Genomic DNA, 26543 nt, shown 5'->3' with positions numbered 1-26543 from the left:
GCGAGTGTACATATATTTATAAACGGAAATCTTGTGGTCTATTAATATATTGAAATGATTGTTATGATAAACCTATGAACTCACCAACCTTTTGGTTGACACTTTAAAGCATGTTTATTCTCAGGTATTAAAGAAATCTTCCGCTGTGCATTAGCTCACTTTAAGGATATTACTTGGAGTCATTCATGGTATATTTTGAAAGACGTTGCATTCGAGTCATTGAGTTCATCAAGATTATTATTAAGTCAATTATAGTTGGATATATTATGAAATGGTGTGCATACCGTCAATTTTCGTTGTAAAGAAAGTTTGTCTTTTAAAAACGAATGCAATGTTTGTAAAATGTATCATATAGAGGTCAAATACCTCGCGATGTAATCAACTATTTTGAATCGTTTATAATGTATATGAACGGGACCTTTCATATTTCAACTGTATACTTATTTGTATGTTGGGTGGTTGTTATATGTTCATCGGTTTGTGGTTCTATGATATCTCAAAGAGCACCATACTAAGATTTTTGTGATTTGTTAATTATGATATTGGTTATTTTTCAGAAATATCATATTGATGTATTATCACAACAGAATCATTATCTTGCTATTGGTGATCAGTTGAGGTTGTACAATCTGGCTTGCTACCTCTATTTCGGTGTTGTTCACCAATGAGTTTTGGCTCAGTGTGTATATCATTGGCTCAAGTAAGCATCTTCTTTGGTCTCACTTTGTAAAAGCTGTTAAGTAGAAATTAACAGATCTTTACGAAATAACTGTTGTGATCAATTCCTCATAATACTTATACACTTCATTACACTAAATTCAAAAGGGAGATGAGTTTGTCACTAAATATATGTGACAAAACTCCTGGATTACTCGATGTAACACTTTCTTATTTTGTGATTATGTAATTATTTAATTATTTAATCTCTTGTTTCAGTCTCTGCATGCCACTCTTAGAAAGTTAGCGTCGATCTGTAAATCAGTTCATTATGCTGATGCCACCAGTAAGTATCAGTTAATCATTCATTAATGTGTAGTTTTTTGTTTATCTTCTTCTATATTAATGTGGTTCTACATGATCTTGTTTTTTTCAGCCACATAATATAATTGAATACATCCTGCAAGTGAACAAGGACCCTGTATATTGCTCCCTTTTAAGTACAGGTTTAATTCGGTGGAGTTGGGTCACATTTCTTGTTAAAATTTTTTGCTGCCATTTAGTTTATATGTATTTATGTATAAATGGATGTTTATCATTGTGTTAAGTATGATTATGTAACAAATTTGTTTGTGGGTCAAACTTCTGAAATTAATGATGGTTCAGGTTTATACTTGCAGGATGACGGGTCTCTTCCACACCACGATCAAGTAACGATTTCTGTCTCTATTTAGAACTTTTTAGGATCTACATAAAATATGTTCAACAACTTTTTTATACACATAAGTTATGCAAGACTTGATTGTATATGCTTTGTTTGGCCATTTTTAGTATTTATTTTATGCAGGATGATGCAGTTTACAAAGATATAGTTTATAAGATAAAGATGGTTTAAGTTTATAAACATGTATGTTGGGTGATAATACTTTGAGCGAAGATGTTAAAAGAGTTGAATAGTTTGTTTTAGTTTGGGTTGTTTTTGTTAGCTAGGATCAATCTGTAGATTGAATAAGATTGCTTAATGTTGGTGATTTTAGTGTCATCCAACATGCATTTTAGTTAGTTGCGATTTACTTGAATGTAGGTGTTAGCTAGTTATACTTAACAACGGGTTCGGAGCGTGTGGAGTTAAGGGGGTTAAGGGGGTTGCGCCCCCTTGCGGGGTCCAAGGGGCAGTGCCCCTGACGGGGTCCAAGGGGCAGCGCCCCTCGAGGGGCTCGGGGCAGCGCCCCTCGCGGGGCTCGGGGCAGCGCCCCGAAACCTCAACAGAAATTGCACTATTCGTTACATAGAAACGTTGCATTCGAATAAGTGTCCGCGAATAGTTGTACCTTTTGGTATAACCGAATTTCCCGCCAAAATTGAAGGGTTACACCCTTTCGGTTTAACTGTCTTCCTACAACAGTTTATGGACGTTTTTGTTCATTCACTCCGCATTCATCAAACCAACAGAAACACACACATATTCTCTAACAATTTGATCAGTGATTTCATTGCCAAAAACTCTGATTGCGTTCTTGTCTTATCCCTGTAAAGATTTCATGCAACCGAGGCAATCGTAGGGTCGAAATACTTTATAGAGACAGTGATTACACGATTCAAGAACGAATCCGGCAGTAAATTGATACCCGATTTATAACAAATCTATAAAGTATTTAGTCTGTAATCATGTATGGGAAAACGGTGAAAGAGATGACAAGGCAGTTTGCAAAACTGGAGAAATTTGAAGGAGTTAATTTTCGAAAATGGCAACAGAAGATGCGATTTCTGTTAACAACATTGAAGGTTGTTCATGTTCTATCCACCCCCATGCCAGAACTTCCCGAGGATGCAACTTTGGATCAAATCTGGAGAAGAAACAAGTGGGATAACGATGATTTCATATGTCGTGGCCACATTCTAAATGGTATGTCTGATGCTCTTTTTGATGTTTACCAATCTATAGAAACTGCTAAGGAACTATGAGATTCACTTGAATCCAAATACATGGCCGAAGATGCTTCGAGTAAGAAGTTTCTTGTGAGTAATTTCAATAATTACAAAATGGTGGATTCAAGGCCTGTTATGGAACAGTTCCACGAAATTCTTCGAATTTTGGGACAATTTACACAACACAATTTGAAAATGGATGAATCCATTTCAGTTTCTTCAATTATAGACAAACTGCCACCTTCATGGCAGACTTTCAAACACATGTTAAAACATAAGAAAGAAGAATTGTCCTTGACTGAATTGGGAGGCACCCTACGTATTGAGGAATCAATACGTGATCAAAAGGGTGGTAAGACTAAAGAAAAGGATGTTGCATCATCCTCTGTTAACATGATTGAGGATGGTAAACGTGGGAACAAAAACAACAAAAAGTTCAATGGAAAGAAACGTAAGTTTCAAGGGAACAACGATGGTTCCAACAAGAAGGATAAGAAATCTCTATCTTGTTGGATTTGTGGCAAACCTGGTCACTTTAAGAAAGAATGTCGTGTTGGAAAGAACAAGGATGGATCAAGCGGTTCGGGTTCGGGAAACGGGTCTAAGGACCAAGTTCCTAACCAAGGTCAGAATTTTGATTGTATTATAAATTCTGTTCATAATTATGTATCACATATTTCCGAAGCATTTTATGTGCAGGATGATAACATAGCGTGGTGGATTGATTCCGGGGCCACATGTCATGCATGTAAAGATCGCTATTGGTTTAAGACATTTCAACCTGATGATGATGTGCTTCACATGGGGAACGGATCAATCACTCATGTCCTTGGTCGTGGAGATGTTGTTTTACAATTTAGTTCTGATAAGACAATTACTTTAAATAATGTTGTGTATGTTCCTGGGTTGAGAAAGAATCTGATTTCCAATCCTATATTAAATAAGTGTGGTTATAAACAAGTATTTGAATCCGACAAGTATATCTTGTCGAAGGGTGGCATTTTTATTGGGTTTGGATACTATAATAATGGTATGTTTATGTTGAATCTTAAGAATGTTCCTGTTGTTGATAATTCTGCTTACATGATTAGTTCTAGTTCAAATGAGTCAAGTTTATGGCATGCGCGTCTAGGACATGTACATTATAAAAGAATGTATGAAATGTCTAAAGTTGATATAATTCCTACCTTTGAAAAGTGTTCTGGAAAATGTAATACTTGTATGTTGAATAAAATCACGAGACAACCTTTTAAGACCATAAACAGGACGTCTTTGAATTTAGAACTAATTTATAGTGACCTTTGTTATTTTCATGCTACACCTTCTTTAGGAAATAAGAAGTATGTAATCAAATTTATAGATGATGCGTCTAGGTACTGCTATGTTTATCTTTTGCATTCTAAAGATGAGGCCTTAGACAAATTTAAAATCTATAAGACTGAAGTAGAATTATAACAAAATGGTTTAATTAAAACGTTGCGCACCGATAGAGGTGGTGAGTATTATGATCCAATATATTTTCAATCTGTAGGGATCATTCATCAAACTACAGCTCCGTATACACCACAACAAAATGGTGTAGCGGAGAGGAAAAATAGGTCTCTCAAGGAAATGGTTAATTCCATGATGACATACTCGGGTTTGAGTGATGGATTTTGGGGAGAAGCCATGTTAACGGCTTGTCACATTTTGAATAGAGTTCCTAATAAAAGAGGAACTATGACTCCTTACGAACTTTGGTACAAGAAACAACCAAACTTGCATTATTTGCGAGTTTTTGGTTGTTTTGGAGTTGTCGGGCAATCGTAAGATTAACCGAACTCAAAAGGAAAACTTTGGGTGAAAGAGGTGTTGATTGCATCTTTATTGGATATGCTGAGCGTTCCAAAGTTTATAGGTTTTATGAGATAGAACCAAATGATTCTATTTCGATTAACACCGTTATAGAATCAAGAGATGCAATATTTGATAAATCCCATTTTACATCAATACCTAGACCAAGGGACGTGATTTCTCATTCAAATGAGACTACACAAGGAGTTAACTTGGAAGAAATTTCGAGTGAGTCACTAGAACCTCGAAGGGGTACTAGAACTAGGACACCCAAGTCGTATGGTTCCGATTTTCAACTTTATTTAGTTGAAGGATCGAGAGATTGTGTTAAATCACAATATTCTTACTGTTATACTCCCTCCGTCCCAAAATAATTGTCTACCTTACTATTTTTGTTTGTCTCAAAAAAATTATCCCTTACTTAAAATAACAATAAAAATCCCTTAAAGTTCCAATTAAATCCTCTCTGTTATTGGAAGATACAATTAAATATGGCAACTCATTAACAATTTAAGCAATTCTTAATAAATTAAATTAAGGGCAAAATGGACAATCCGCACATATCTCTTAAATTCAAAAAAAAGTCAAACCAGACAATCTTTTTGAGACGGAGGGAGTAGTATAGATGATGATCCTAGAACCTTTGATGAGGCTATGAAATCTCGTGACGTTGCTTTTTGGAAAGAAGCAATTGAAGACGAGATGAGTTCTATTTTGGAGAATAATACTTGGGTATTAACAGATTTACCATCGGGATGCAAACCTTCGGGAAACAAGTGGATCTTCAAGAAGAAGATGAAAGTCGATGGCACAATTGATAAGTTTAAAGCCAGATTGGTTATCCAAGGCTTTAAACAAAAGGAGGGTATTGATTATTTCGATACATATGCTCCTGTTGCTCGTATCACTACTATTAGATTGTTAATAGCACTTGCTGCTACGTATGATCTAGTGATCCATTAAATGGATGTTAAAACAGCATTCTTGAATGGTGATTTGGAAGAGGAAGTGTATATGAGACAACCAGAAGGGTTTGTTATGCCAGGTCAAGAGCATAAGGTGTGCAAGTTGGTTAAATCATTGTACAGGATGAAACAAGCTCCCAAGCAGTGGCATCAGAAGTTTGATGATGTGATGTTGTCCAATGGTTTTGTACTAAATCAATCTGACAAATGTGTATATAGCAAATTCGATCAATCTCAAAAAGGAGTGATCATCTGCTTATACGTGGATGACATGTTGATCTTTGGTACTGACCAAGATCAAATTGATAGAACAAAAGAGTTTTCATCTTCGAAGTTCTCCATGAAGGACATGGGAGTGGCGGATGTAATCCTAGGTATAAGGATTAAAAGGGATGACAGAGGTATCACGGTCACACAATCTCATTACATTGAGAAGATTCTGAAACGGTTTAAGTGTGATCAATGTTCTCCCTTGAATACTCCCGTTGATACAACTGTGAAGCTTATGCCCCATTAGGGTAAAGCTGTATCACAGCTTGAATACTCTCGAGCAATTGGATGTTTGATGTATGCTATGACAAGCACACGCCCCGATATTGCTTTCATAGTGGGAAAACTGAGTAGGTTTACTAGTAATCCAAATGCTACTCATTGGCGTGCTGTGGTTAGAGTATTCAAGTACTTAAAAGGTACTATAGATTATGGTATCACTTATACTGGGTTCCCTTCAGTTTTGGAAGGATATTCGGATGCAAGTTGGATAACCAATGTCGAAGATCATTCATCTACGACTGGTTGGATATTCTTATTTGGAGGAGGTGCTATATCATGGGCTTCTAAGAAGAAAACATACATTACAAATTCAACCATGGAGTCTAAATTTGTAGCTTTAGCTGCGGCTGGTAAGGAAGCTGATTGGTTGAGGAATCTGATTCATGAAATTCCTTTGTGGCCAAAGCCAATATCTCCTATTTCCATCCGTTGTGACAGTGAAGCTACTTTGGCTAAGGCTTATAGCCAAATGTACAATGGAAAGTCTAGACACTTAGGTGTTAGACACAATATGGTTCGCGAGCTGATTTCACATGTAGTGATATCCGTAAGTTTCGTTAGATCACAACAAAATTTAGCGGATCACTTGACTAAAGCATTAGCCCGAGACTGTAGTGACCCGAAATTTTCCATGTTTATATATATTAAATGAAATTGTTATTTACATGATTAAGTGTTTCCAACATGTTAAGCAATCAAACTTGTTAAGACTTGATTAAGTGAAATAGATTTCATATAGACAATTGACCACCCAAGTTGACCGGTGATTCACGAACGTTAAAACTTGTAAAAACTATATGATGTTATATATATATATATGGATATATATATATATATAGTTAACATGGTATTATGATAAGTAAACATATCATTAAGTATATTAACAATGAACTACATATGTAAAAACAAGACTACTAACTTAAGGATTTCGAAACGAGGCATATATGTAACGATTATCGTTGTAACGACATTTAATTGTATATATATATATATCATATTAAGATATATTAATACATCATAATATCATGATAATGTAATAATTTAACATCTCATTTGATATAATAAACAATAGGTTAACAACACTTAACAGGATCGTTAACCTAAAGGCCTCAAAACAACATTTACATGTAACGACTAACGATGATTTAACGACTCAGTTAAAATGTATATACATGTAGTGTTTTAATATGTATTCATACACTTTTGAAAGACTTAAAGACACTTATCAAAATACTTCTACTTAACAAAAATGCTTACAATTACATCCTCGTTCAGTTTCATCAACAATTCTACTCGTATGCACCCGTATTCGTACTCATACAATACATAGCTTTTAGATGTATGTACTATTGGTATATACACTCCAATGATCAGCTCTTAGCAGCCCATGTGAGTCACCTAACACATGTGGGAACCATCATTTGGCAACTAGCATGAAATATCTCATAAAATTACAAAAATATTAGTAATCATTCATGACTTATTTACAAGTAAACAAAATTACACATCCTTTATATCTAATCCATATACCAATGGCCAAAAACACTTACAAACACTTTCATTCTTCAATTTTCTTCATCTAATTGATCTCTCTCAAGTTCTATCTTCAAGTTCTAAATGTTCTTCATAAATTCTATAAGTTCTAGTTTCATTAAATCAAGAATACTTTCAAGTTTGCTAGCTTACTTCCAATCTTGTAAAGTGATCATCCAACCTCAAGAAATCTTTCTTATTTACAGTAATATATCTTTCTAATACAAGGTAATACTCATATTCAAACTTCGATTCAATTTCTATAACTATAACAATCTTATTTCAAGTGGAAATCTTACTTGAACTTGTTTTCGTGTCATGATTCTGCTTCAAGAACTTTCAAGCCATCCAAGGATCCTTTGAAGCTAGATCTATTTTTCTCATTTCCAGTAGGTTTGTCAACAAAACCTGAGGTAGTAATGATGTTCATAACATCATTCGATTCATATATATAAAACTACCTTATTCGAAGGTTTAAACTTGAAATCACTAGAACATAGTTTAGTTAATTCTAAACTTGTTCGCAAACAAAAGTTAATCCTTCTAACTTGACTTTTAAAATCAACTAAACACATGTTCTATATCTATATGATATGCTAACTTAATGATTTAAAACCGGAAAACACGAAAAACACCGTAAAACCGGATATACGCCGTCGTAGTAATACCGCGGGCTGTTTTGGGTTTGATAATTAAAAACTATGATAAACTTTGATTTAAAAGTTGTTCTTCTGGGAAAATAATTTTTCTTATGAACATGAAACTATATCCAAAAATCATGGTTAAACTCAAAATGGAATTATGTTTTTCAAAATAGTCATCAAGACGTCGTTCTTTCGACTGAAATGACTACCTATTACAAAAACGACTTGTAACTTATATTTTCGACTATAAACCTATACATTTTCTGTTTAGATTCATAAAATTGAGTTCAATATGAAACCATAGGAATTTGATTCACTCAAAATGGATTTAAAACGAAGAAGTTATGGGTAAAACAAGATTGGATATTTTTTTGATTGTTGTAGCTACGGGAAATATTGTAACAAATCTATATTAATCATATCCTAGCTAACTTATATTGTATTATACATGTATTCTAATATATTATGTAATCTTGGGATACCATAGACACATATGCAAATGTTTTGACATATCATATCGACCCGTCTATATATATTATTTGGAACAACCATAGACACTCTATATGCAGTAATGTTGGAGTTATCTATACAGAGTTGAGGTTGATTCTAAAAATATATATACTTTGAGTTGTGATCTAGCCTGAGACGTGTATACACTGGGTCGTGGATTGGGTCAAGATAATATATATCAATTTATTTCTGTACATATAACTATGGACAATTAGTTGTAGGTTACTAACGAGGACAGGTGACTTAATAAACTTAAAACATTAAAACGTATTAAAAATGTTGTAAATATATTTTGAACATACTTTGATATATATGTACATATTTGTTATAGGTTCATGAATCGACCAGTGGCCAAGTCTTACTTCCCGACGAAGTAAAAATATGTGAAAGTGAGTTATAGTCCCACTTTTAAAATCTAATATTTTGGGATGAGAATACATGCAATTTTATAAATGTTTTATGAAATAGACACAAGTACATGAAACTACATTCTATGGTTGAATTATTAAACCGAATATGCCCCTTTTTAGTCTGGTAATCTAAGAATTAGGGAACAGACACCCTAATTGACGTGAATCCTAAAGATAGATCTATTGGGCCCAACAAGCCCCATCCAAAGTACCGGATGCTTTAGTACTTCGAATTTATCATGTCCGAAGGGAGTCCCAGAATGATAGGGGATATTCTATATGCATCTTGTTAAGGTCGGTTACCAGGTGTTCACCATATGAATGATTTTTATCTCTATGCAGTTTGCAAAATGCCTGATACGAGATGTGTATTTATGAGAAATGAAATCTTGTGGTCTATTATTACAATTTGATAAATATATAGGTTAAACCTATAACTCACCAACATTTTTTGTTGACATTTTAAGCATGTTTATTCTCAGGTGATTGTTAAGAGCTTCCGCTGTTGCATACTAAATTAAGGACAAGATTTGGAGTCCATGCTTGTATAATATTGTTTAAAAACTGCATTCGAAGGCATATATTAATGTGTATTATTATTGTAAACTATTATGTAACGGTCGTGTGAAAACGCTATATTCTAGATTATCATTATTTGATAATCGTCGTAATATTTAAAAATTTATGGTTTGTTTTAAAATCGAATGCAGCCTTTGAAAAACGTATCATATAAAGGTCAAAACCTCGCAATGAAATCAATTAATATGGAACGTTTATAATCAATATGAACGGGACATTTCAGTTGGTATCAGAGCGTTGGTCTTAGAGAACCAGAAACTTGCATTAGTGTGTCTAACCGAATTTGTTAGGATGCATTAGTGAGTCTGGACTTCGACCGTGTTTTCTTTAAAAACGATTGCTTAACATTTTTTTGTTTGTTGGAAACTATATATTATTAACATGTAAATATTATGTGATATATTAATCTCTTAACGTATTTGATATTGTGTGATAGATGTCTACCTCTAATACAAATTCCACCGACTCACCTAATAATAATGAAGAGTCGAATATATATTGGGAAGATTCACAAATTCCCGAAGAGGAACCGGAAGAAGAGGAACCGGAAGAAGAGGAACCGGAAGAAGAGGAACCCAAAGAAGAAGAGGTTTCGGGGGAGGAAATATTAGAAACCACTGAAAAACAGATAAATAAAAGAAAATCCTCAACCAATAGACCAAAATTAATAATGGTCAATGGTGTTTCTGCCGAGGAAGCAAAATATTGGGAAGATTACCAATTTTTCAATGAATCGGATCCCGATGAGGATTCCGATGATGTTATAGAAATTACCCCGACACAATTTGAAAAGGCAAAAGAAAATAATAAGGGAAAAGGCATAAAAATAGAAAAACCCGAGTCCAACCCCGGTGACCTCTATGTTAACATGAAATGTCCCGATGAAAAATACCATCAACACCCGTATTTCTTAAGTTTTAGCTATAACTAGGGAACATCTAAGCCACCGGGTCCTTCTAGACCATTTGTGAAAAGAACGGCTCGTATTAGGGGAGCACCATATATCCCTAGGAAATTAGCGAAACAAACCAAGTCCGAAGAAGAAGAAACAAGTGAGTCGGAATAAAGAGTTGTAATCATGCGGTGTAATATATGTAATATTAGTGTACTTGTACTTTCATGTTGTATGTAAAAATTACTTGTATTATTTGATAATTATCTTTTACGAATCTAATTCTCGTCTGTTTTACAGTATAAAAACACAATGGACATTAAGACAACCAAAAATTTTAGAAGACCTACCCGGGGACATGATTGATGAAATCTTGTCTAAAGTCAGTCAGAATTCGTCGGCACAATTATTTACAGCAAAATTAGTTTGTAGAACATTTGAAGAACGTTCCAGGCATGCCTTAGTTTATAAAAGGCTTTCATTTAAAAGATGGGGTATATCACATTGGGGACACCGTAAGTTACGCCGTGTTTTCTTTAAAGCGTTAAATGCGGGGAACCCAAATGCAATTTTACGCTACGGGTTAAGAACCTATTTTGACTCAACATATCCCAACGTAGGACTTCGTGAGTTAGAAAGAGCTTCTAACATGCAACATAAAGAGGCATGTTATGCTTACGGGTTAGTGATGTTCGCTTCTCACCAAAGTGAGAAAAAGAACATCGGATTACAACTTTTAAATAAAACCTTCCCACAAGTGACGGATTCAGTAGTTGGGGGGAGAAACAAGGTTTTTAGATTATTACGGGGCTGTTAGGCATTACGAAACCCTCGTCCCTTTGACGACGTTACAACATGCTGTCTTGTCAACGACCACAACGGTTATGTTCCACAAGACCAAGGATAGGAAGTAGTCTTAGTAAAATCAGAATGCATGACTTGTTTCTGGACTTATGAATTACGTATTTTTATTGCCTTTGCTGAACGACTTGCGTATTAACTAGGATTGTTGTCACAACTGTTTTGTATCAAAGTTATTGTGCGCTATATTTCATGCTATATGTATAATAGCGGTATTGTAAGTTTGTAAAATATTGTATAATAGTTTGAACGCGAAATATTATTATAACTATAAAATGCTAATATGAAGAAAAAGCTTTTATAAATGAGTTCATACTATGCTACGAAATACTATTGACTACTCTTAATATTCTATATGATTAACTTAATTCTTTTTTGCTATTTTTGAAGGAAATGGCACCGACGACTCGTCAGAATTTGAACATGAGCGAGGAAGACTTTCGTGTTTTCCTTGCAGCAAACATAGCCGCAGTACAGGCTGCTATGCAAAACAACAACAATAACTCTGAATCTAGCAATGCAAATAACGCCACAAGAAATCGTGTAGGATGCTCCTACAAAGAATTCATTGCCTGTAAACCTTTGGAATTCGATGGAACCGAGGGTCCAATCGGATTGAAACGGTGGACCGAAAAGGTTGAATCGGTGTTTGCAATAAGTAAGTGTACTGAAGAAGACAAAGTAAAGTACGCTACGCATACCTTCACAGGTACCGTGTTAACATGGTAGAATACCTATCTAGAGTAAGTGGGACCAGATGTTGCGTACGCATTACCGTGGTCAGCATTCAAACATCTGATAACTGAGCAGTATCGTCCCAGAAACGAGGTCAATAAGCTCAAAGTAGAGCTTAAGGGATTACGAACACAAGAATTCGATATTATCACATACGAACGATGATTCACGGAGTTGTGTTTATTGTACCCAAGAGCGTTCGAAGATAAAGAGGAGAAAATCGACGCACTTGTAAAAGGGTTACCAGAAAGGATCCAATAAGATATAAGTTCACACGAGCCCGTCTCCATACAAAAGGCGAGTCGAATGGCTCATAAACTCATAAATCAGATTGAGGAAAGAATTAAAGAGCAGGCGGCTGAAGAAGCCAACGTGAAACAAATCAAGAGAAAGTGGGAAGAAACCAGTGACAAGGGTCACAATTTTAACAATCAACACAACAATCACAACTTCAATCGCACCAAATTTTGCAACAACAACTATCTCAACAACAATAAACATTACAACCACCGTCCCAACAATAATAACAATCGCAACAACAACCATTTCAATAACAACAAACAACAGAAACAACTATGCTTCAGGTGTGCAGAGTACCATCTGAATGTGTTCTGCACAACATTTTGCACCAAGTGTAAGAGAAGTGGTCATGGCGCGGCAAAATGTGAGGTTTACAGACCAAAGAACAACAAAAATAAAGAAACAAATAATGTCGGAACAAATAATGCCGACGTAGTTTGTTATAAATGTGGAAAACCGAGCCACATTATTAGAAATTGCCTAAACCAAGGGAATACTAATGGGCAAGGCCGCGGAATATTTTTCAATATTAATGCGGCAGAAGCGCAGAAAGGCCCGGAGCTTGTTACGGGTACGTTTCTTATTGACAATACATCTGCTTATGTTTTATTTGATTCGGGTGCGGATAGAAGCTATGTGAGTAGAGATTTTTGTGCTAAATTAAGTTATCCATTGACGCCTTTGGATAATAAATTTTTACTCGAATTAGCAAACGGTAAATTAATTACAGCAGATAATATATGTCAAAATCGAGAAATTAAGCTGGTTAGTGAAACATTTAAGATTGATTTGATACCAGTAGAGTTAGGAAGTTTTGATGTGATAATTGGCATGGACTGGTTGAAAAAGGAGAGAGTAGATATCGTATGTTACAAAAATGCAATTCGCATTGTACGGGAAAAAGAAAAACCCTTAATGGTGTACGGAGAAAAGAGCAACGCGAAGCTAAATCTTATTAGTAATTTGAAGGCGCAAAAGCTAATAAGAAAAGGTTGCTATGCTATTTTAGCACATGTTGAGAAAGTACAAACCGAAGAAAAGAACATCAATGATGTTTCCATCGTAAAAGAATTTCCCGATGTATTTTTGAAAGAATTACCGGGTCTACCTCCACACCGATCCGTTGAATTTCAAATAGATTTTGTACCCGGATCTGCACCAATAGCTCGTGCTCCATACAGACTCGCACCCAGCGAAATGAAGGAACTCCAAAGCCAATTACAAGAACTTTTAGAGCGTGATTTCATTCGACCAAGAACATCACTATGGGGAGCTCCTGTTTTGTTTGTCAAAAAGAAGGATGGTACATTCAGGTTGTGTATCGACTACCGAGAGTTGAACAAACTTACCATCAAGAACCGTTATCCACTACCGAGAATCGACGACTTATTTGATCAACTACAAGGCTCGTCGGTTTATTCGAAGATCGATTTATGTTCTGGATATCATCAAATGCGGGTGAAGGAGGATGATATTCCGAAAACAGCTTTTAGGACGCGTTACGGTCATTACGAGTTTATGGTTATGCCATTTGGTTTGACTAACGCACCAGCTGTGTTCATGGACCTTATGAACCGAGTGTGTGGACCATATCTTGACAAGTTTGTCATTGTTTTCATCGATGACATACTTATCTACTCAAAGAATGATCAAGAGCACAAAAAACATTTGAGAAAAGTGCTAGAGTTGTTGAGGAAAGAAAAACTGTATGCTAAGTTTTCAAAGTGTGCATTTTGGTTGGAAGAAGTTCAATTTCTCGGTCACATAGTGAACAAAGAAGGTATTCAGGTGGATCTGGCAAAGATTGAAACCGTTGAAAAATGAGAAACCCCGAAAACTCCAAAAATCCGAAACACATACGCCAATTTTTAGGACTAGTTGGTTCCTGAAGAAGATTCATCCAAGATTTTTCCAAAATAGCAAAATCCTTAACTGCATTAACGCATAAAGGGAAGAAATTTGAATGGAAGGATGAACAAGAAAAAGCATTTCAATTGTTGAAGAAAAAGTTAACTACGGCACCTATATTATCATTGCCTGAAGGGAATGATGATTTTGTGATATATTGTGACGCCTCAAAGCAAGGTCTTGGTTGTGTATTAATGCAACTAACGAAGGTAATTGCCTATGCGTCTAGAGAAATAAAGATTCACGAGCAAAATTATACGAAACACGATTTGGAACTAGGCGCGATTGTTTTTGCATTAAAGACTTAGAGGCACTACTTATATAGGGTCAAAAGTATTATATATACCGACCACAAAAGTCTCCAACACATATTTAATCAGAAACAACTGAACATGAGGCAGCGTAGGTGGATTGAGTTATTGAATGATTACGATTTCGAGATTCGTTACCACCCGGGGAAGGCGAATGTGGTAGCCGATGCCTTGAGTAGAAAGGACAAAGAACCTATAGGGGTAAAAGCTATGAATATAATTATTCGTACTAACCTTACTACTCAAATAAAGGAGGCGCAACAGGGAGTTATAAAAGAATGGAATTTGAAGAATGAAATACCCAAAGGATCGGAGAAACACCTTAATATTCGAGAAGACAGAACCCGGTATAGAGTTGAAAGAATTTGGGTACCAAAGTTTGGAGATGTGAGAGAAATGGTACTTGGGGAAGCACATAAACCAGATACTCAATACATCCCGGAGCGGGAAAGATGTACAAGGACCTCAAGAAACATTTTTGGTGGCCGAGTATGAAAGCCGATATTGCGAGATATGTAGGAGAATGTTTGACGTGTTCTAAGGTCAAAGCTGAACATCAGAAACCATCAGGTCTACTTCAACAACCTGAAATCCCGGAATGGAAATGGGAAAACATTACCATGGATTTCATTACTAAATTGCCAAGGACTGCAAGTGGTTATGATACTATTTGGATAATAGCCGATCGTCTCACCAAATCAGCACATTTTATGCCAATGAGAGAAGATGAAAAAATGGAGAAGTTGGCGTGATTATACTTGAAAGAAGTTGTCTCCAGACATGGAATACCAATCTCTATTATCTCTGATAGGGATGGCAGATTTGTTTCAAGGTTTTGGCAGACATTACAGCAAGCATTAGGAACTCGTCTAGACATGAGTACTGCCTATCATCCACAGACTGATGGGCAGAGCAAAATGAGGATACAAACGCTTGAAGACATGATACGAGCATGTGTTATTGATTTTGGAAACAGTTAGGATCGACACCTACCGTTAGCAGAGTTTTCCTACAACAACAGTTACCACTCAAGTATTGAGATGGCACCGTTTGAGGCACATTATGGTAGAAAAGTGCAGGTCTCCGATTTGTTGGAGTGAAGTTGGGGATAGACAAATTACGGGTCCGGAGATAATTCAAGAAACTACCGAGAAGATCATCCAGATTCAACAACGGTTAAAAACCGCCCAAAGTCGACAAAAGAGCTACGCGGACATTAAAAGAAAAGATATAGAATTTGAAATTGAAGAGATGGTCATGCTTAAGGTGTGACGACCCGAAAATTTCTGACTAAATTTAAACTTTATCTTTATATTATTCTGACACGATAAGCAATGTTTGTTAAGTTAAATCTCAAGGATTTTAAACTATGTTTATACATTCATTTAAACCTCGACAAAATTCCAATGATTCATGAACCATTAAATGAACATATATGAATATGTATGTATATGTGTATATGTTATAAATTGAAAATGTCAACAAAGTATTTAAACATATAATGCTTTATATGAACGTATTTGTTTCAATATGATTATCGACGAAATTAAAAAAAAATATATTAAATGATTGAATTATCAGAAACATTGAATTATGATTACAAGTTTCTGTTGAGAGGTCCACTATGATTTGAGAAAATCTATTCATCTTAACGATATTTGGAATAATTTGTAAAGATATTTATAAATAAAAATAAAAAGTGTCATTTATGAAATTTAGACAAAAGTTAGTGGAGAATTGGTTTCTATAATATTCTATTAATCTATTTTCAAATGTACAAAGACGTTTTCAGTTTAAAAAGAACTTTATTATTAAAACGTATATAACTTTTATAAATATCTAGAATCACTTTTGACAACTCATTACTTAACCAGTATAATAAATATAACGATATTTATATTTTATTTCATTAAATATATATAACAATTTAAATTAATATTATATATATTTATACGCGTATTATACATACATAGTTTTTATACTTTTACTATACTTTAACTTTACCTTTACTTTACTTTTACTTTACTTTAACTTTAATAATTCACTTTAATAATTTATACTTTAATAATTCACTTTAATAATTCATACTTTAATAATTTACTTTAATAATTCACACTTTAATAATTCACACTTTAATAATTCATACTTTAATAATTCACTTTAATAATTCATACTTTAATAATTCACTTTAATAATTCATACTTTAATAATTCACTTTAATAATTCAAAAATCTATTATAAATAGAATTCAATAGGTTTCATTATTTCATAGAAACTTGAAAATATATTTCTCTAAACTCTCTCAATCGATTTATATATATATATATATATATATATATATATATATATATATATATATTTGCTCTGTATTATTTCAAGATATTATTAGTATACATAAAATATTACGACGAAGTACTGTCCGAGTGATTTCAAAATAGTTTTTTTTTTTGAATGAGTCGAAGCTAAGGAAATTATGGGTTATAGCTATGGAGGTGATGGGTATGGTTCATGGGTATGCTCGTGAGGTCAATCTAGTGTTTATCATCTCCGTTGCGTCTACGTACTTTCCTGCAATATTGAATCTCAATATTGATACGTTCGTGAATCCGAGGCCAACCTTGCACTTGTTAAATGACGTTATACGTATTTTTACTACGAAATACAGTATTGTGAGTTTCATTTGCTCCCTTTTTAATTGCTTTTGCAATATATATTTTTGGGCTAAGAATACATGCGCTATTTTATAAATGTTTTACGAAATAGGCACAAGTACTAAAACTAATTCTATGTGGGTTTAAACCAGAAATATACCCTTAGCTTGGTAACATTAAACTACTTGTCTATGTACGGTAGGCGCGAATTCTAAAGATAGATCTATTGGGCCTGACAAACCTCATCCTGACAATGGGATGCTTTAGTACTTCGAGGTTATTTTAAACACACCTAATCTGGTGTACTTCAGAGGGTAAAACATGAACGTTAAGGCTTGTTACCAGGTGCCTACAACTTATAGAATACTTTTATATATTTGCGAGTGTACATATATTTATAAACGGAAATCTTGTGGTCTATTAATATATTGAAATGATTGTTATGATAAACCTATGAACTCACCAACCTTTTGGTTGACACTTTAAAGCATGTTTATTCTCAGGTATTAAAGAAATCTTCCGCTGTGCATTAGCTCATTTTAAGGATATTACTTGGAGTCATTCATGGCATATTTTGAAAGACGTTACATTCGAGTCATTGAGTTCATCAAGGTTATTATTATGTCAATTATAGTTGGATGTATTATGAAATGGTGTGCATGCCGTCAACTTTCATTGTAAAGAAAGTTTGTCTTTTAAAAACGAATGCAATGTTTATAAAATGTATCATATAGAGGTCAAATACCTCGCGATGTAATCAACTATTGTGAATCGTTTATAATGTATATGAACGGGTCCTTTCAGTTGGTATCAGAGCTGGTTTAATGCCGTTTATTAGCGGGTTAATCGTAGAGGGGGTTCTCACAGTGTTACATGTGACGAAGCATTGGCTCTTACTCCTCGCGGTCCCTATTAGGGTTGGCTGTACTGCCGAGATACGGGCCGTAAAATCAGTGTCTGAGGTACGCTCAGTGGTCACAGGCGGTTAGCTGAGAAGGCACTGAGTGGGATGCGTCCCCAACTTTCAGTTGGTATCAGAGCGGTGGTCTTAGTGAACCAGGTCTTGCATTAGTGTGTCTAACTGATAGTTGTTAAAATGCATTAGTGAGTCTGGACTTTGACCGTGTCTGCATGTCAAAAGTTGCTTATCATTTTTAGTCGGAAATCATCTACTTACCATCCTTAGGAAATTACCTGCTTATCATTCTTAAGTCTAGACGCGTTTTCCTACATTTATTGCATAATAATGTATAGACGAATTCTTATCTTAGCATATCTGTTACTGTGAACTTTGATTGACATCTTTCAAAGATTCCTCCGTAATTTATGGGATTTTGGTATTATATATACATATGTAAATTATGTATTGAAGAATACCAAATCTAAATTCTACAATCTATTTCATACCAAAAAATTCTTTCCCTGATCATACAACATGGATCCCTCAACCAGTTCGAGTTCCTCGGATTCTGACAGCTATGCCGATATGGATTTTCACATGAGCTCCGAAACCACCGTGACCGGAATGGATCAACCAATTAGCCATCATCTATTTTGGATGAATTGGGGATGGGTTCGTAATCTACTTAACCATTGGAGACAAGAAGAAGGTGATCCCTTTCATCCACCACATTGCCCTCTTGGCAATGAACCTGAAGCACTTACCAGCGAACCTGTCCGAAACACCATTTTCTCTCTTATTTCTAGAGTATCTCGTCACGATTACATACTACACCAAATTCTAGATCTTATCTATCATCTCGTCCAAACCGACAATCACCCCGGTGTAATAGAAGAAGTCAACGAGCTTCGCGCTCGGGTAGTGGCTTTGGAGAATATGGTGCAAAGGTTACAAACACCAGCAGCAGCACCAGCAGCATAACCAGTACCACCATCAACAACATCAACAGTACCATTACCACCACCAACAACAACCGCATCGCAAACCTCAACTTCACAATCTGTCCCACGAGCATCGATGTCATACGCCATGTAGATACCAAGGAATACCACAACGATGAAGTATTGATTCATAACTTCATTGGGGAAACATTCTACGACGATTATGTAATTTCTAAAGTTTAGAAATTATCTATCCTAGCCTTAACCATAAATCAAATGAGTTTAATTTAATATTAACTCATTAAATCTATATTACATCTGAAGAAATATACACATATATATTTCCATAAAGACTGTTATAAAATTCTTTGGTACAAAATATTAATTGTGAAATTTTTTTTTTTAACGGGTAGGTAATACCCGAGAGATATATAAATTCACAATTAATATGTTACATTCTTTGAATCTGATTCAGCAGATCATCCATTATACTCCCTACTTTCATAACAATATACATTCTTTTATAGAAATCAAAACAACCATACTCGTTCAAAATCTAATTACATATTCTGATTTTGAAATCTCAGAATTCGATTCAAGATATAACCGAAATCATCACTCTTAGATTTCTACATCTTTCAAAACTATACTTTGACTTTAAAACTGTCCTAGAACCTCATTTCTATTCATGGAACTCACAAAAATATTTGTATCATTCAAAATCTTAGAAAATCATATGTATATTAACGATTATAAACTGTGTTCAAACTCTCCGAAGTTTTTGAAGACACTTCAAACAATGAACAATCGAGATGATGATCCAACCACATATTATCCACATTTATGTACCTAAAAAGCTCTCGAAGCCAAAGTCATAGTTCGACGCGTATCCGTGTCAGACCCTTTGGCATTTATTAGCTAAAATGACTTTTCAATTCCTTTTCAAAGTAGACAGTCTTGTCACAGCTCCAGCAAGTCAACTTCGACTTTTCAGTCGGACTAGTCTTATTATAACCTCGATAGATACGTTGTCCTTTTGTCATCGTTACTGGGGACCTTTTATATCTCGCCACCTTAGCAATAAACTTACCAACAACTTCAATTATCTTTGACTTTTCGAAAAATCATTATATTTATTGAAATCACATCATTTACTCATTCGCATCTTGTAACGAGAATTGTCATATGAATCATCGAAAAACAGTAACCAGTATTTTGAAATCTCGCAGCATGTCTACGCCAACAGTTATATGTGCACGTAAAACGTCTATCTCCAGGACTTACATACTTTGAATGTGAAGTTCTGAAAAATATTTTGAACTGCAAACTAGTTCTTGAAATGCTGACGAAGCATCAAAAACTATAAACGATCTTAACAGTAAAAAGTTTGATGACAAAGAATAGTAAGGTGGTAAAGCTGAGAAAAACAGAAGGTTTGGAACTGGAAAATGGATTGAACAGACTATGAAGGAGGCTGTGGACAAATCACAAAGACTAAATCTGCATTCAAAGAATCCAAATGATTCAGTGCCTGTTAAAGTCATTAACGAATACCTTACTCTTTATTCTAAACCTTTACAGACAAATCTTCATCATCATCCATCAATATTAGAAATTCTAAGTTATTATCATATCTTTCATTATAAATATCCGCAATATTTCTGAAGATATTTTCACAACTAATCTTATCTGAAGTCATTTATCTCTTTGCGCTATCAGTGTTACAGCATATAAGAAACTATTAGTTTCTATATTCTATAAACTTTCGAGTTTAAATTATGAATGTTTTGAAGTAGTGTTGGGAACTGAAGCATGAGTTAGTATAATATAATGACACTTGATCAACGTGATTATATTACAGTAAGTCATGCTGAGTTTCTAATGGGACATGACGATTCACAGACCATGCCGTCATCATGTTCCATGTTACACGAATCTTGTATTCTATTTAATCTCTAAAAATATCAAGAATATATTTTCTTGATGATTCGGTCTTTTCAGGGTATTCTGGTAAATTAACAAATCAAGATCGTGCCATTACCATTTCCTTCTTAGAACATTAACTATGTTCATTCTTAAATTCATATCTGCGAATACTGGACCATTACAAACGTTGCTTAATGGCAAGAAGAAGAAACGAAAGGACAAAACTCCAAAATAGAAATTGGAGTATAAATCGCAGCAAATAGAAGGGAGCATTAACTGTGGATGTCAATGATTATAGAAGACAAAAGCAGGGGCTTTGAAATATAAGGGAAGATATAAAACCCAACAACCACCCAAAAATTATAAACCGTATATATCGATGCATATAGCAATATAAAGACACGGAAGAACTATAAACACTATAAAATCGAGAGTATAGTAGAAGTAAATAGATTTTTCTGGAGGCAGATGAAAAAGAAGAACGACAGATATGAAAGTGAGGAGTATATCGAGAATCAGTACTGGATGAAGCATATTGACAAATACCTTAAAATATGAGTTGAGGGAGAAAGAATAGAAGGTGTGAGTTGTATGGAAACGAAGGAGGCGGATTTATAGTGAAATACCCGACAGAGAAATTAAGATGGATTATCGTATTAATTCGAAGAGAATCATAATCTCCTTAATCATCGAAGCATCAAATCCAACATAGATTACAAAGATTTTCTTTAAATTCGGAGATCAATTGTGATGACGTCAAAAGTTATGACGAATTACTATAATCTTATTTCCTTCATTTACGATAACTTCCCTGATACGCTTTGAGTAATCGAATTATTTTATCCATACTTCTTAGACATGATAAAACTTCATAATCGTCATAATAACATTCTCATTGTTAGCCATAACGACCTCTATCAAATTTCGGGGACGAAATTTCTTTAACGGGTAGGTACTGTGACGACCCGGAAATTTCTGACTAAATTTAAACTTTATCTTTATATTATTCTGACACGATAAGCAATGTTTGTTAAGTTAAATCTCATGGATTTTAAACTATGTTTATACATTCATTTAAACCTCGACAAAATTCCAATGATTCACGAACCATTAAATGAACATATATGAATATGTATGTATATGTGTATATGTTATAAATTGAAAATGTCAACAAAGTATTTAAACATATAATGCTTTATATGAACGTATTTGTTTCAATATGCTTATCGACGAAATTAAAAAAAATATATTAAATGATTGAATTATCAGAAACATTGAATTATAATTACAAGTCTCTGTTGAGAGGTCCACTATGATTTGAGAAAATCTATTCATCTTAACGATATTCGGAATAATTTGTAAAGCTATTTATAAATAAAAATAAAAAGTGTCATTTACGAAATTTAGACAAAAGTTAGTGGAGAATTGGTTTCCATAATATTCTATTAATCTATTTTCAAACGTACAAAGACGTTTTCAGTTTAAAAAGAACTTTATTATTAAAACGTATATAACTTTTATAAATATCTAGAATCACTTTTGACAACTCATTACTTAACCAGTATAATAAATATAACGATATTTATATTTTATTTCATTAAATATATATAACAATTTAAATTAATATTATATATATTTATACGCGTATTATACATACATAGTTTTTATACTTTTACTATACTTTAACTTTACCTTTACTTTACTTTTACTTTACTTTAACTTTAATAATTCACTTTAATAATTCATACTTTAATAATTCACTTTAATAATTCATACTTTAATAATTTACTTTAATAATTCATACTTTAATAATTCACTTTAATAATTCATACTTTAATAATTCACTTTAATAATTCACACTTTAATAATTCATACTTTAATAATTCACTTTAATAATTCATACTTTAATAATTCACTTTAATAATTCAAAAATCTATTATAAATAGAATTCAATAGGTTTCATTATTTCATAGAAACTTGAAAATATATTTCTCTAAACTCTCTCAATCGATTATATATATATATATATATATATATATATATATATATATATATATATATATATATATATATATATATATTTGCTCTGTATTATTTCAAGATATTATTAGTATACATAAAATATTACGACGGAGTACTGTCCGAGTGATTTCAAAATAGTTTTTTTTTGAATGAGTCGAAGCTAAGGAAATTATGGGTTATAGCTATGGAGGTGATGGGTATGGTTCATGGGTATGCTCGTGAGGTCAATCTAGTGTTTATCATCTCCGTTGCGTCTACGTACTTTCCTGCAATATTGAATCTCAATATTGATATGTTCGTGAATCCGAGGCCAACCTTGCACTTGTTAAATGACGTTATACGTATTTTTACTATGAAATACAGTATTGTGAGTTTCATTTGCTCCCTTTTTAATTGCTTTTGCAATATATATTTTTGGGCTAAGAATACATGCGCTATTTTTATAAATGTTTTACGAAATAGGCACAAGTACTAAAACTAATTCTATGTGGGTTTAAACCAGAAATATACCCTTAGCTTGGTAACATTAAACTACTTGTCTATGTACGGTAGGCGCGAATTCTAAAGATAGATCTATTGGGCCTGACAAACCCCATCCTGACTATGGGATGCTTTAGTACTTCGAGGTTATTTTAAACACACCTGATCTGATGTACTTCAGAGGGTAAAACATGAACGTTAAGGCTTGTTACCAGGTGCCTACAACTTATAGAATACTTTTATACATTTGCGAGTGTACATATATTTATAAACGGAAATCTTGTGGTCTATTAATATATTGAAATGATTGTTATGATAAACCTATGAACTCACCAACCTTTTGGTTGACACTTTAAAGCATGTTTATTCTCAGGTATTAAAGAAATCTTCCGCTGTGCATTAGCTCATTTTAAGGATATTACTTGGAGTCATTCATGGCATATTTTGAAAGACGTTGCATTCGAGTCATTGAGTTCATCAAGATTATTATTATGTCAATTATAGTTGGATGTATTATGAAATGGTATGCATGCCGTCAACTTTCATTGTAAAGAAAGTTTGTCTTTTAAAAACGAATGCAATGTTTATAAAATGTATCATATAGAGGTCAAATACCTCGCGATGTAATCAACTATTGTGAATCGTTTATAATGTATATGAACGGGTCCTTTCATAAGGTTTCACCTTGGAAAGGTGTTGTTCAATTTGGTAAATGGGGGAAACTAAATCCAAGATATATCGGGCCATTCAAGATTATAGATCGTGTCGGACCTGTAGCTTACCGACTTGAGTTACCTCAACAACGCGCGGCTATACATAACACTTTCCACGTCTCGAATTTGAAGAAATGTTTTACTAAAGAAGATCTCACTATTCCGCTAGACGAAATCCAAATCAATGAAAAACTTCAATTCATCGAAGAACCTGTCGAAATAATGGATCGTGAGGTTAAAAGGCTTAAGCAAAACAAGATACCAATTGTTAAGGTTCGATGGAATGCTCGTAGAGGACCCGAGTTCACCTGGGAACATAAAGACCAGATAAAGAAGAAATAGCCGCACTTATTTCCAGAAGATGTGTCAACACCTTCAATTTCTTAAAATTTTGAGACGAAATTTATTTAACGGGTAGGTACTGTAGTGACCTAAACTTTACCATGATTATATATTAAATGAAAACTATATTTGCATGATTAAATGTTTCCAACATGTTAAGCAATCAAACTTGTTAAGACTTGATTTATTGAAATGAGTTTCATGTAGACAATTGACCACCCAAGTTGACCGATGTTAAAACTTGTAAAAACGACATGATATATATATATATATATATATATATATATATATATATATATATATATATATATATATATATTTAACATGATATTGTGATGAGTAAGTATCTCACCAAGTACATTAAAAATGAGTTATATACATAAAATGAAAGTAGTGAATTAAGAAACGCAAAATGATATATATAACGACTATCGTTACAACAACGTCTTACTAAATACATATGTATTATGTTAAGATATTAATACACTATGTTTAACATCATGAAATGATAATTACATATATCATTAAGCATATTAACAATGAACTACACGAGTAAGATGAGACTACTAACTTAAGGATTTCGAAACAATACATATATGTAACGATTATCGTTGTAATAGTATTTTACACATATTTATATGATATTAAGATATATTAATACACCATGTTAACATGTTAACATAACAATTTAACATCTAATTTAAGTGTAATAAAAATGGATCAATTACATTTAACAAGATCGTTAACTTAAAGGTTCCGAAACAACACTTACATATAACGACTAACGATGACTTAACGACTCAGTTAAATGTATATACATGTAGTGTATTAAGATGTATTAATACACTTTTGGAAGACTTCATGACATATATCAAAGTACTTCTACTTAACAAAAATTCTTACAATTACATCCTCATTCATTTTCATCAACAATTCTACTCGTATGCACCCGTATTCGTACTCGTACAATACACAGCTTCTAAGATTTATATACTACTGGTATATATACTCAATCATCAGCTCCTTAGCAGCCCATGTGAGTCATTAAACATGTGGTAACCATCATTTGGCAACTATCATGAACTATCTCAAAAAATTACAAAAAATATTATAAATCATTCATGAATTATTTACATGAAAACAAACTTACACATCCTTTATATCTAATCCATATACCAACGACCAAAAACACCTACAAACACTTTCATTCTTCAATTTTTCTTCATTTAATTGATCTCTCTCAAGTTCTATCTTCAAATTCTAAGTGTTCTTCATAAATTCTATAAGTTCTAGTTTCATAAAATCAAGAATACTATCAAGTTTGCAAGATTACTTCCAAGCTTTCTAATCCAATCCAAGTAATCATCTAAGCTCAAGAAATATTTCTTATTTAGAGTAAGATATCTTTATAATACAAGGTAATACTCATATTCAAACTTTGATTCAATTTTTATAACTATAACTATCTTATTTTGAGTGGAAATCTTACTTGAACTTGTTTTCGTGTCATGATTCTACTTCAAGAACTTTCAAGCCATCCAAGAATCCTTTGAAGCTAGATCAATTTTTTTCACTTCTAGTAGGTTTACCTACTAAACTTTAGGTAGTAATTATGTTCATAACATCATTTGATTCATATATATAAAACTATCTTATTCGAAGATTTGAACATGTAATCACTAGAACATAGTTTAGTTAATTCTAAACTTGTTCGCAAACAAAGTTAATCCTTCTAACTTGACTTTTAAAGTCAACTAAACACATGTTCTATATCTATATGATATGCTAATTTAATGATTTAAAATCTGGAAACACGCAGAACATCGTAAAACCGGACATACGATGTCGTAGTGAAATCGAGGGCTGTTTTGGGTTAAAAAAATAAAAAGTATCTTAATCTTTGAATTGAAAGTTTGTTTTCTGGAGAAATGATATTACATATGAACAT

General features: G+C 33.4%; 1 protein-coding gene across 1 annotated transcript in view; it reads left to right on the top strand.

Annotated features, from left to right (window-relative positions):
• Positions 1-5958: 5958 nt before the first annotated feature.
• Positions 5959-26543, top strand: part of LOC139864148 (secreted RxLR effector protein 161-like) — a 36366-nt gene continuing 15781 nt past the window's right edge. Inside the window, exon 1 of the mRNA XM_071852736.1 lies at positions 5959-6483. Coding sequence (XP_071708837.1) covers positions 5959-6483 — 525 coding nt within the window. The remainder of the gene's footprint in view (positions 6484-26543) is intronic.

This window comes from Rutidosis leptorrhynchoides, chromosome 8, assembly GCF_046630445.1.
Source record: "Rutidosis leptorrhynchoides isolate AG116_Rl617_1_P2 chromosome 8, CSIRO_AGI_Rlap_v1, whole genome shotgun sequence".
In the NCBI taxonomy this organism is placed as follows: domain Eukaryota; kingdom Viridiplantae; phylum Streptophyta; class Magnoliopsida; order Asterales; family Asteraceae; genus Rutidosis; species Rutidosis leptorrhynchoides.
The sequence above is the reverse complement of the archived record's forward strand: the minus strand, read 5'-3'. Positions and strand labels throughout refer to the sequence as shown.